The sequence below is a fragment of the Eptesicus fuscus genome, chromosome 9, assembly GCF_027574615.1.
Source record: "Eptesicus fuscus isolate TK198812 chromosome 9, DD_ASM_mEF_20220401, whole genome shotgun sequence".
Classification (NCBI taxonomy): Eukaryota; Metazoa; Chordata; class Mammalia; order Chiroptera; family Vespertilionidae; genus Eptesicus; species Eptesicus fuscus.
In genome coordinates, this window is record NC_072481.1 from 99,733,650 (window position 1) to 99,746,326 (window position 12,677).

A 12,677-nucleotide genomic window follows, 5' to 3' on the forward strand; every position below is an offset into this window, starting at 1 on the left:
CCAGCATAATCCGAGGCAGTCCAAACTAAAGCATTAATTGAAACATTTAAGGGTTTTAATTCCATTGTTTTGGTTATAACATGGTTTGCACACACTTTAAAGACTTGATCTCTTCTCATTAGGATCCGATAGTAATTCTTCAGTGTATGCCAAAGAATTTTAATATCTCCAACACCACGCTCCTTCCACTGATTAACATCTCGATCCCATCTATAAAGTTTGGCTCTCTCTTTAAATAAAATGTCCTCATCTTCTTCTCCAGATTTTACTTCTACCTATGACAGATGAAAAAATAAGCTTCTGGTCATAACGTACTCCATAACAAATTCCTTAAAATACTGTCTTTGTAATGACATTAACAAAATGTGAACTGTGCTATCAAAACAAATGGTAATATCCTAGGGCTAGGAATACGTCTGACTTGGATGAGGCAGTGAAGACCTGATTTGTTATTAAGTCTTTTTCTCTTATGTAAGTATTCTTCCTCCTTTTGAAAATTAAATATATTCTTTTATAAGACAGAATAGGTTCAAAAAGTTCTTCAAGAGAAATATTTACTACTTGAGGTAGAAAACTAACAAAGTAATTTGGCTAAAACAACATTCTTGTCCAGAAAATGTAGTTTATTTTTACTGATAGGACTTTAGCAAGTATGAGATTAGCTATTTTGCCCCCAGAATTGCTATGAAAAGAAACCTATGAAAAAAATAAGCTCTTCACAATAATTTTATACGTAATATACCAAACAACATCCTATCTAATGAAAGAGAAACATGCAAATTGACCATACCTCCGCTACGCCCACAAGCCATGCCCACCAGCCAATCAGGAGCGAATATGCAAATTAGCCCAACAACCATGGCGGCGGCCACGGGCTGGAGCAAGCAGGAGGCTTAGGTTGCCCCCAACGATGGAGGAAGCCAAGCTTCCCACCCGCCCTGGCCAGCCCTGGCCTCCACTCAAGGCTACAAAGTTTCAATTATAGAAGATAAATAAATCCCAGATACCAGGGCCTCCGCTTGGGTCGCCGAGGGGCGTGGCTGGCCTGCAGTCCACCACAGGCCCCTTGCCCAGGCCACCTCACACCCAAAGGGAACCCCCACCCTGATCGGGTACACCCTTCACGACAAACCAGCTGGCCCCCACCCATGCACCAGGCCTCTATCCTATCTAATAAAAGAGTAATATGCAAATTGACTGTCACTCCAACAAACAAGATGGCTGCCCCCATGTGGACACAAGATGGCCACCACAAGATGGCCAGCACGGGAGGGCAGTTGGGAGGGACTAGGCCTGCAAGGGAGGGCAGTTGTGGGCGATCAGGCCAGCAGGGGAGGGCAGTTGGGAGGGACCAGGCCTGCAAGGGAGGGCAGTTGTGGGTGATCAAGCCTGCAGGGGAGGGCAGTTGGGGGGGACCAGGCCTGCAGGGGAGGGCAGTTAAGGGTGACCAGTCCTACAGGGGAGGGCAGTTAGGGACAATCAGGCTTGCAGGGGAGCAGTTAGGCATCAATCAGGCTGGCAGGGGAGTGGTTAGGGGGTGAACAGTCTGGCAGGCAGAAGTGGTTAGGGGCAATCAGGAAGGCAGGCAGGCGAGCAGTTGGGAGCCAGCAGACCTGGATTGTGAGAGGGATCCCAGATTGGAGAGGGTGCAGGCTGGGCTCAGGGACACCCCCCCCCCCCCCCCCCCCGGCCCATGCACGAATTTTGTGAGGGGCCTCTAGTTTATATGTAAATTTTAACAAAAATGACAATTTATACTTAAAGGCTTAACTTCTAATAAAGAGCTTCCATTTGAAAATGTAGATATTCTGAAAGAAATGCAAACAAAGTTAGCCCTGCAAATCAAATTTGAAACCTAAAATACGAAGTTATTAGTAAGATTTTCATACTTTAATATTTACCTCTGGTAATGACACTATTGGTTCAAAGTGGATATCTTCATTATAAACTACTTCTTCATCACTGCCATCTTCTTCTTCCCCAACTTTATTGGTTGACTGTGTTCCAAACACAGTTGCTCCAGTATTTGCCCACTGGAAATTTTTATCTGGTGAATAAATCAGGATATTTAAACAGTGGTATCTATTCATATCACCTTTTAATCCTCTGGTTAAATGATTTAAACAATACATCAAATTAACGATGATGTGCCATATACTTGTAGTTAAAAAAATGCCCCCATTTTTAAATTATACTATTTAAAATTATATTATTCTGTCAAGGCCAACTCATGTAGTGAGTTCATAGTACATTTAGTTCTATTTATGCTTGCAGATATAAGGATAAGATCATTTGACCATTTGGTAAACTTCATGATATTAACAACATAAGTACACTTTCAGTAACAAAGCAGGTTCTTAAAAAAGTACATACCTTGGAATTCTCAAAACTCAGCTCCATAAGTAGTATATTTCATAAAACATTTTATTACATGAGAAAAATAGCTTTGAACCTAAAATGTCCATAAAGAGTGCTACTTCAAATTTAGCCAAAGCAGTCTAAACATGTTTATAACTTCTGTATTTCACAACTTCCTACTGAAGTAACTAGTGTTGGAGCTTAGATTTCTTCAGGCCTTGGGAAAAGCTCAGACTCCAACTGTCCTCAATGGATTAGACTGTGAGGGGTGAAAAGAATTCTCATTCCCATGCAGAAGAACAGACTGTTTCTCTCCCTCATACCTTGCAGGTGAAAACTAAAAGTTTCTTCATCATCTCCACTGAGATGAACCAGCCTGCTAATACCTCACTACCTCAGAGGAAAGAAAACCCTCTTAATTTATCACCACTTGATGAATCAGTGACTTAAGAGAACCCTACATTTGTGCTAAAAATTCATAAAGTAGCAAAAATGTATCAGATCACTTAAAAATTCGGCACAATGAAGAAAGAACTAATTAAATAACTAAAAGTAACCCCTTCTAAACCAGATTTAATGAGGGGGGAGGAAATACACACAAAAAATCCTTAAGAAGATACTGCCAAAAAATGCTATAAAATAAGAAAAACACAAAATAAAGTTTATGGGGGCTTCCTGAGAATAGTGACCATGGATTAGATGTTATTCAGATTTGGGGCTCAATAATAACTAATTTAGGATCTCCCAAATAAACTTTTTACATTATCCCAAATACCCCTGGAAGGTGTGGCAGAAATTTTAAAAATTCCTGTAAAGCAGTAGTTCTTAACACTGGGTGAATATTACAACTACACCAAGATCTTTTGTAAAATAGCAATGCCTGAGGTACCATTCCCAAGGAGCCCAATATAGCTATCGGGTAGTTGTTGTTTTTTTAAATCTCCCAGGAAATTCTATTAGGAAGCCAACAGCTGAAAACCACTGTTTCTCTTGGGATCAGGAGGAATCATCCAAACAGTAAAGTATAAAAATAAACATGTCAACAATCAATATAAATGTCATGGTAACAGCACCAAGGAGGCTTCCACTATGTGTTGGAGTTTAATGAAAATACTACAAAATCTAAAGAAAATATGATAAAGGGACAATCACTGGCAAAGGCAGATCTAAATAGGTTTTCCTTATTATTCTTTTAGTTCCCATATGAAATACTATACAACAGAATTGTGTGAATAGGACTTTCAGAAGAAAATTAATAGGAAAAAAGGACCAAAATTAAACAAAAGAAACAAAAGAAATGAACAATAAAAAATGAACACAAAAATAAAGAGTAATCACCATAGAAATAGTATGAGAAAAAAGAATAAAAAGTTTTAACATCAAAAAGGTCCACACAATACCAAGAACAAGTTTCAAAAAGACACCTACATTATACTGAAATTTATAACCTCTTTTTAAAAAATTAAGTCCTATAAGCTCTTATTGAAAGAGAAAAGCAAGACTGAAATTCTAAATTAAAAATTTACAGGAGACTTACAGTTTCAAGCACTATTTCGTGCTTGTTAGCTCAGTCTAATTATAATAAAGAAAGCATTAAACATATAAGAAAAGTAACAATAATTTAAAGAAAACCAATGGCAAAATCTGAAGATGAATAAAAAACACACACAAAACTAAAGAACAAAGTAGGAGGGATCTTAATACTAGATATCAAGTTATACTACAAAGCCACTGTTCTCAAAACTGCGTGGTACTGGCACAAAAACAGACATATAGACCAATGGAATAGAACAGAGAACTCAGAAATCAACCCAAGCCATTACGCTCAATTAATATTTGACAAAGGAGGAAAGAGCATACAATGGAATGAAGACAGTCTCTTCAATAAATGGTGTTGGGAAAATTGAACAGATACATGCAAAAAAATGAAACTAGACTACCAACTTACACCATACACAAAAATAAACTCAAAATGGATAAAGGACTTAAACGTAAGACAGGAAACCAGAAAAATCTTAAGAGGAACCCACAGGCAGCAAAATCTCAGACATATGCCGAAGCAGTGTCTTCACCAATACAGTTCATAGGGCAATGGAAACTAAAGAAAAAATAAACAAACAGGACTACATCAAAATATAAAGCTTCTGCACAGCAAAAGAAACCATCAACAAAACAAGAAAGCACACTGCATGGGAGAACATATTTGCCAATGTTATCACTGATAAGGGTTTAATATCCAACATTTACAGGGAACTCATACAACTTAACAAAAGGAAGATAAACAACCCAATCAAAAAATGGGCAATAAACCTAAATAGATACTTTTTGAAAGAGGACATACAGAAGGCCAAGAGACATATGAAAACATGCTCAAAGCCACTAATCATCCAAAAGATGCAAATCTAAACGACTATGAGGTAGCACCTCACACCTGTCAGAATGACTATCATCAACACATCAACAAATGACAAGTGCTGATGAGGATGCAGAGAAAAAGGAACCCTCGTGCACTGCAGGTGGGAATGCAGACTGGTGCAGCCACTGTGGAGAACAGTATGGAGTTTCCTCAAAAAACTAAAAATGGAACTCCCATTTGACCCAGTGATCCCACTTCTAGGAATATATCCCAAGAAACCAGAAACACCAACCAGAAAGGATATATGCACCCCTATGTTCACAGCAGCACAATTTACCATAGCTAAGATTTGGAAACAGCCTAAGTACCCATCAGCACATGAGTGGATTACAAACCTGTGGTACATCTACACGATGGAATACTATGCTGCTGTAAAAAGGAAGGAACTCCTACCATTTGCAAAAGTATGGATGGACCTGGAGAGCATTATGCTAAGCGAAATAAGTCAGCTGGAGAAAGATAAATATCACATGATCTCACGCATTTGTGGAATATAATGAGCAACATAAAATGATGAACAAAAACAGACCCAGAGATAATGACCATCAAACCTCCGAGGGAAGGCAGGGGAAGGTGGGGGTAAAGGGGAGAGATTAACCAAAGGACTTGTATGCATGCATATAAACATAACCAATGGACACAGACACCAGGGGGGTGAGGTCATGAGTGGGGGTGGGAGGAGGGGGGGGGGCAATGGGGGGAGAAAAGGACACATAAGTAATACCTTAATCAATAAAGAAAAAAAACACCAAAAAAATTGGTAAAATCAAAGACTACTTCTCTCTGAAAATAAAAATAAGCAAAAACTGTTAGATCTAAGACCAAAATAATGTAATAAATGTAGTTTTTAAAAAAGGTTGGTGGCCTTGGCTGGTGTTGCTCAGTGGTTGGAGTGTGGGCCCACAAACTAAATGATCACGGGTTCGATTCCAGTCAAGGGCACATACCTCAGTTGCAGACTCCATCCCTGGCCCCATTCTACGTGTAGGAGGCAACCAACCAATATGTCTCTTTCACATGGATGTTTCTTTCGCTCTCTCTCACCTTCCCTTCCATTTTCTTAAAAAAATAAAATAAAATAAAAATCAATGGGAAAAATATCCTCAGGTGAGGATAAAAAAACAACAACAAGATGTTGGTGAATGATCTCACTGAAAAACGACAAGTGGTGATGAGGAGTGAATGTCAGTAGGGTGAAGCTTAAGGCATGCCTCCATGATGAGATTTGACTCTTGCTTATTTCACACTTCATACAATATTGATATGATAGGGTATTATATGTAACTAGAGGCCGATGCACAAAATTCATGCAAGAGTAGGCCTTCCTTCCCCTGGCTGCCAGCACCACTTCCCTCTGGCACCCGGGACCCGGGCTTCTCTCTGGTCACCGGCCAGCACCAAGGACCCGGGCTTCCCTCGCAGCCCCAGCTTTGTCCAGAAGGTCATCCGATCTAATTACCATATTAAGCTTATATTATAATAGACTAGAGGCCCGGTGAACGAAATTCGTGCATGGGGGCGGGGTGTCCCTCAGCCCAGCCTGTACCCTCTCCAATATGGGACCCCTCTCACAATCCAGGATTGCTGGCTCCCAACTGCTTGCCTGCCTGCCTTCCTGATTTCCCCTAATCGCTTCTGCCTGCCAGCCTGATCACCCCCTAACCACTCCCATACCAGCCTGATTGATGTCTAACTGCTCCCCTGCCAGCCTGTTTGCCCCCAACTGCCCTCCTCTGCCGGCCTGGTCACCCCTAACTGCCCTCCCCTGCAGGCTTGATCACCCACAACTGCCCTCCCTTGCAGGCCTGGTCCCTCTCAACTGCCTTCCCTTGCAGGCCTGGTCCCTCCCAACTGCCCTCCCCTGCTGGCCATCTTGTGTCCACACGGGGGCAGGATCTTTGACCACATAGGGGCAGCTATCTTGACCTTGTGTGTTGGAGTGATGGTCAATCTGCATATTACTCTTTTATTAGACAGGATGGAGGCCTGGTGCACGGGTGGGGACCTAGCTGGTTTGCCCTGAAGGGTGTCCTGGATCAGGGTGGAGTTCCCTTGGGGTGTGGAGAGGCCTGGGCGAGGGGCCTGTGGTGGTTTGCAGGCCAGCCACACCCCTGGTGACCCAAGCAGAGGCGCTGGTATCTGGAATTTATTTACCTTCTACAATTGAAACTTTGTATCCTTGAGTGGAGGCCTGGGCCCGCCAGAGTGTGTGGAAAGCTTGGCTTCCTCTGTTGCCGGGGAAACCCAAGTCTCCCTTCTGGTAGCCATCTTGGTTGGGGTTAATTTGCATACATGCCCTGATTGGCTGGTGGACATGGCTTGGCTGGTGGGTGTGGCTTATGTAGCAGAGTGATGGTTAACCCTTTGCACTCGCTTGCTTTTTTCTCGATTCCTTTATTCTAATGCTAACTGTGCCGAGTCACATTCAACATCAGAGTGCAAAAGGTTAATTTGCATACTACTCTTTTATTAGAGGATAAGCAACATAACACATCAATTTTTACTTAGCAATGTTTTTTCTGGATAACTGTACCCACTATATATGTGTAGACTTATTGTGCCAGAAGATGTGAAACAAGTATAAATATGTGATAGGGAAGAACACTATTTCTGATTTAGATTAATAATATAAGTAGGTATCTTCAAAAAATTTTATTCCACAAATAAAACATTTTGTACAACAATTTAAGTGGTGCTATAAGATATATGAAAGACATTATAAGAATGACAAAACAGTCCAGTTGGCATGGCTCAGTGGTTGAGCATCGACCTATGAACCAGGAGGTTCGATTCCCAGTCAGGGCACATGCCCAGGTTTCAGGCTCAATCCCCAGTAGGGGGTGTGCAGGAGGCAGCCAATCAATGATTCTCTCTCATCATTGATGTTTCTATCTCTCTCTCCCTCTCCCTTCCTCTCTGAAACCAAAAGATATTTTTAAAAAAGAATGACAAAACATAATATGCCAAAAACATGAAACCATCAAATAAATGGCTTATTTTCTACAAAAGATACAAAAATGGACAAAATAGAAAAAACAATGGCAAAGATGGGAAAGCTCACCAATTATAAATTTAGGACAATAAATTAGCACAGCCCTTCAATTAAAATCTAATCCAGGACTAAAAAATAGAAAACTACAAAATCATCTCCTTAAAAAATACAGATGTACAAAATCATGAAATATTAACAAATCAATCAAAAAATACAAGTAAAAGAACAATGTACCAAAATTAAGGTTATTCCAACTGGAAAGATGCTTCAGCATAGTTTATGTAGAATTAAGAGAAAATTTTACCATTATAGTAATAAATGTTAAAAATAATAAAGAAAATTAAAAATGGCGGCGGAGCAAGTAGATGCTACACAGACATGCTCCCAGGACCAAACTGGAATTACAATTAAATTACAAAAAAAACCATCCTGAATAATCAACTGAAGACTAGCTGGAGAGAACCCTGATAACCAAAGATGGAAAGAGGAGGACAAGGCAACTGGTAGGAAGGGTGGAAATGAAAAAAGGCTGGCCAGGCTCCCAAAGACAGCCGCTGAAGTCCCAGGGTCTAATCCATAAGCTGGGCCTCCCAGCAGAGAGCACCAAAACTGAGAAAGGTGCCCAAATAACATCTGGCTGTGAAAACCAGCAGGGATGCTGTCTGCCAGGGAGAGACGACTGGAAATACAGGCACTGTTTTAAAACATCAACGCACAAAATTTCATGTGCAACCACTCACCTTGGGCTCTGGCAGAGAGAAGGGAAGAGTGGACTGGACCTGTGTGAGCAGAAGCCAGGGTTGGGGCCTCTGGGGTTAGAGCTCGGAAAGCAGACAACCTGGATTCTTGTGCTAAATCATTCCCTCATGCTGCAGAGAACATCTTTCTGCCTGACATTTATAGAACATTTCACCCCAAAGCTGCAGAATACCCATTCTTCTCAAGTGCATATGGGTCATTCTCAAAGATAAGACTACATGTTAGGACAGAAAACAAATCTCTGCAAGATTGAAATTGTATCAAGCATCTTCTCAGATCACAAAGAAATGAAATTAGAAATCAACTACAGTAAAAACTCCCAAAAACATTCAAACACATGGAGGCTAAATAGCATGTTATTACACAATGAATGGGTTACCAACGAGATCAAGAAAGAAATCCAAAACTTCCTGTGAAAAAACGAAAATGAACACACAAACAACCTCAAATCTCTGGGACACAACAAAAGCAGTCCTGAGAGGGAAGTTTATAGCACTACAGGACTACGTAAAAAAAAAAAAAAGAAAGAAAGAAAAAAAAGAAAAATTAATAATAAACTATTTAACCCTACAACTAGAATTAGAAAGAAAAGAATAAGAAAAGCCCAGAGTATAGCAGGAAGTAAATAATAATGACTAGAGAAGAAATAAATGACATAGAGACTAAAATAATAATGATAATAATAATAATAATAATAATACAAAAAACATCAATGAAACCAAGAGTTGGTTTTTTGAAAAGATAAACAAGATTGATCAACTATTAACCAGACTCAGCAAGAAACAGAGAGAGGACCCAAATAAATAAAGTAAAAAATGAAAGGGTCGAAGTAACAACTGATACCACAGAAATACAAAGGATTATAAGAAGACACTGTATTTTTCCATGTATAAGACATCCCCCACTTTTCCAACCCAAAATAAAGAAATCAATATTTTAAACATTTTGCTGGTTTTCCTCTTAAGGCTTTCTTCTTTTTTGGCATCTTAAGGAGTTGTTCTTCCTGTTTTCTCCACTGTCTGATCATACACTCAGTGGGAGGAGGTCCAAATTGTTTCTCTGAGGCTCTGTTTCCATACGCTTTTGCATAGCTGACTACATTGTTTGAACTTTGCAGAGTAAGACAATCGCTTACTGGTATTTATCTTTTTTTTTTTTTTTTTTACCTCTTTATGGGCTCAGAACGCTCCGGTCCCAGTTGCATCTGCCCACTCTCTACCTCCATCTCCAATTATGACATCAGCTGACATCAGTAACAATAAGGCTCGTGATTGGAGGAAGCCTGTTTGAAAAGGTATGGGCAGCTACACACCTGTGTGGCTACCTCCTTGGCTGACTTCTCTGTATAAGACGCCCCTCAATTTTCGGTCTAACGATTTTAGAAAAAAATAGTGTCTTATACACGGAAAAATATGGTACTATGCCAAAAAACTGGAAAATGTGGATGAAATGGACAAATTCCTAGAAAAATAAAATCTCCCAAAACTGGATCAGAAGGAATCAGAAAACCTGAATAAGCCAGTAAAAACTGAGGAAATAGAAGCAGTAAACAAAAGCCCGGATCCGGATGGCTTCACAGGGAATTTTACCAAACATTCAAAGAAGAACACCAATACTCCTCAAACTATGCAAAAAAATCCAAGAGGAAGGAACACTTCCAACCTCTTTTTATGAGGCCAGCATCACCCTAATTCCAAAACCGGATAAAGTCACTACAAAGAAAGAAAATTACAGGACAATATCCCTGATGAACACTAATGCAAAAATCCGTTAACAAAATATTAGCAAGCCCAGCCAGCATAGCACAATGGCTGAGCATTGACCCATGAACCAGGAGGTCACAGTTCGATTCCCAGTCAGGGCACATGCCTGGGTGGCAGGCTCGATCCCCAGTGTGGGGTGTGCAGGAGGCAGCCGATCAATGATTCTCTCTCATCATTGATGTTTCTTTCTCTCTCTTCCTCTCAGAAATCAATAAAAATATATTTTTAAAAATATTTGCAAATCGGATCCAGTGATACATTAAAAAGATCATACACCATGACCAAGTGGGATTTATTCCAGGGATGCAAAGCTGGTACAATATTCACAAATCCATAAACGTGATACACCTCACATAAACAAACTGAAAGAACCACATGATGATATCAATAGATGCAGAAAAAGCACTCAACAAAACCCAACACCCATTTTTGATAAAAACTCTCAGCAAAGTGGGAATAAAGGGAGCATATCTCAACATAACAAAGTCCATAAATGATAACCCTACAGGCAATATCGTACTCAATAGTTTCTAAGAAGAGGAACAAGATAGGGATGCCCATTTTCACCACTCTTATTCAACATAGTACTAGAAGTCCTACCCACAGCTATCAAAACAAGAAGAAGAAATAAAAGGCATCCAAATGGGAAAGGAGGAAGTAAAACTCTCATTATTCACAGATGACATAATATTGTACTTAGAAAACTCTAAAGACTCCACCAAAAAACTACTCGATTTAATAAATGAATTTGGCAATGAAGCAGGATACAAAATCAACACCCAAAAATCGAAGGCTTTTTTACTACAACAATAATGAATTCTCAGAAAGAGAAACTAAATAATCCCATTTATGATTTTTAAAAAAATTAAGATACTGAGGAATAAACTTAACCAAAGAGGTAAAAGACTTGTACCTGGAAGAGTACAGGATATTTAAAAAGAGATAGAGGAAAATATAAGCAAATGGAAGAATATACCATGTTCATGGGTTGGTAGAATTAACGTCATTAAAACATCCACACTACCCAAGGCAAGTCAGAGATTCAAGGCAAACCCTATTAAAATACCAACAGCATATTTCACAGATCTAGAACAAATACTCCAAAAATTTATATGGAACCAAAAAAGACCCCGAATAGCTGCAGCAATCTTGAGAAAGAAGAACAAATTGGAGGAATCATAAAACCAGATATCAAGTTATACTACAAACCCAACATAATCAAAACAGCCTGGTACTAGCACAAGAACAGAACAGAAACCCCAGCAACCAACCCAAGCCATTACGCTCAATTAATATTTGACAAAGGAGGCAAGAACATACAATGGAATCAAGACAGTCTCTTCAATAAATGGTGTTGGGAAAATTGGACAAGTCCATGCAAAAAGTGAAATTAGACCCTCAACAAAAGAATAAACTCAAAATGTATGAGTTAAATGTAAGTTGTGAAATCATAAAAATCTTAGAAACCATAGGCAGCAAAATCTCAGACATTTCTCATAGCAATATGTTTATCGATACATCTCCTAGGGCAAAGGAAAATAAGGAGAAAATAAACAAATGGCACTACATGAAAACAGAAAGCTGCACAGCAAAAGAAACCAACAAAACAAAAAGAGAGCCAGCCCACTGCATGGGAGAACATATTTGGCAATGATACATCTAATAAAGGGTTAATATCTAAAATATATAAGGAACACATACAACTTAACAAAAGGAAGACAAACAATCCAATTAAAAAATGGGCAAAGGACCTAAATAGACATTTCTCCAAAGAAGACATACAAATGGCCAAGAGACATGTGAAAAAATGCTCAAAGTTACTGATTATCAGAGAAACACAAATTAAAACAATGAGGTATCACCTCACACCTGTCAGAATGGCTACCATAAACAAATCAACAAATGACCAATGCTGACGAGGATGTGGAGAAAAGGGAACCCTCGACAAATCAACAAATGACAAGTACTAACGAGGATGTGGAGAAAAGGAAACCCTTGTACAGTATTGGTGGGAATGCAGACTGATACAGCCATTATGGAGTTTAAAAAATTAAAATCACTGCCATTTGACCCAGTGATCCCACTTCTATAAATAGATACTAAGAAATCTGAAACACCAATCAGACAGAATATATGCACCCCTATGTTCATAGCAGCACAATTTGCAATAGCTAAGATCTGGAAACAGCCCAAGTGCCCATCAGTAGGTGAGTGGATAAAAAAGTTGTGGTATACAACTTTCATACCATGGAATACAATGCGGCCATAAAAAAGAGGGATCTCTTACCCTTTGCAACTGCATGGAGGGACCTGGAGAGTATTATGCTAAGTGAAATAAGTCAGCAGAGAAAGACAAGTATCACATGATCTCATTCATACATGGAATCTA

At 39.5% G+C, this 12,677-nt stretch overlaps 1 protein-coding gene across 2 annotated transcripts in view; it reads right to left on the minus strand.

The window, feature by feature from the left end:
- Window positions 1–12,677, minus strand: part of LOC103297413 (E3 SUMO-protein ligase RanBP2) — a 91,299-nt gene that overhangs the window by 2,523 nt on the left and 76,099 nt on the right. For both annotated transcript variants that reach the window (XM_028129122.2, XM_008154107.3), the window contains 2 exons: window positions 1,902–2,047; window positions 2–275 (listed from right to left, as the gene is read on the minus strand). In XM_028129122.2, coding sequence (XP_027984923.2) covers window positions 2–275; window positions 1,902–2,047 — 420 coding nt within the window. The remainder of the gene's footprint in view (window position 1; window positions 276–1,901; window positions 2,048–12,677) is intronic.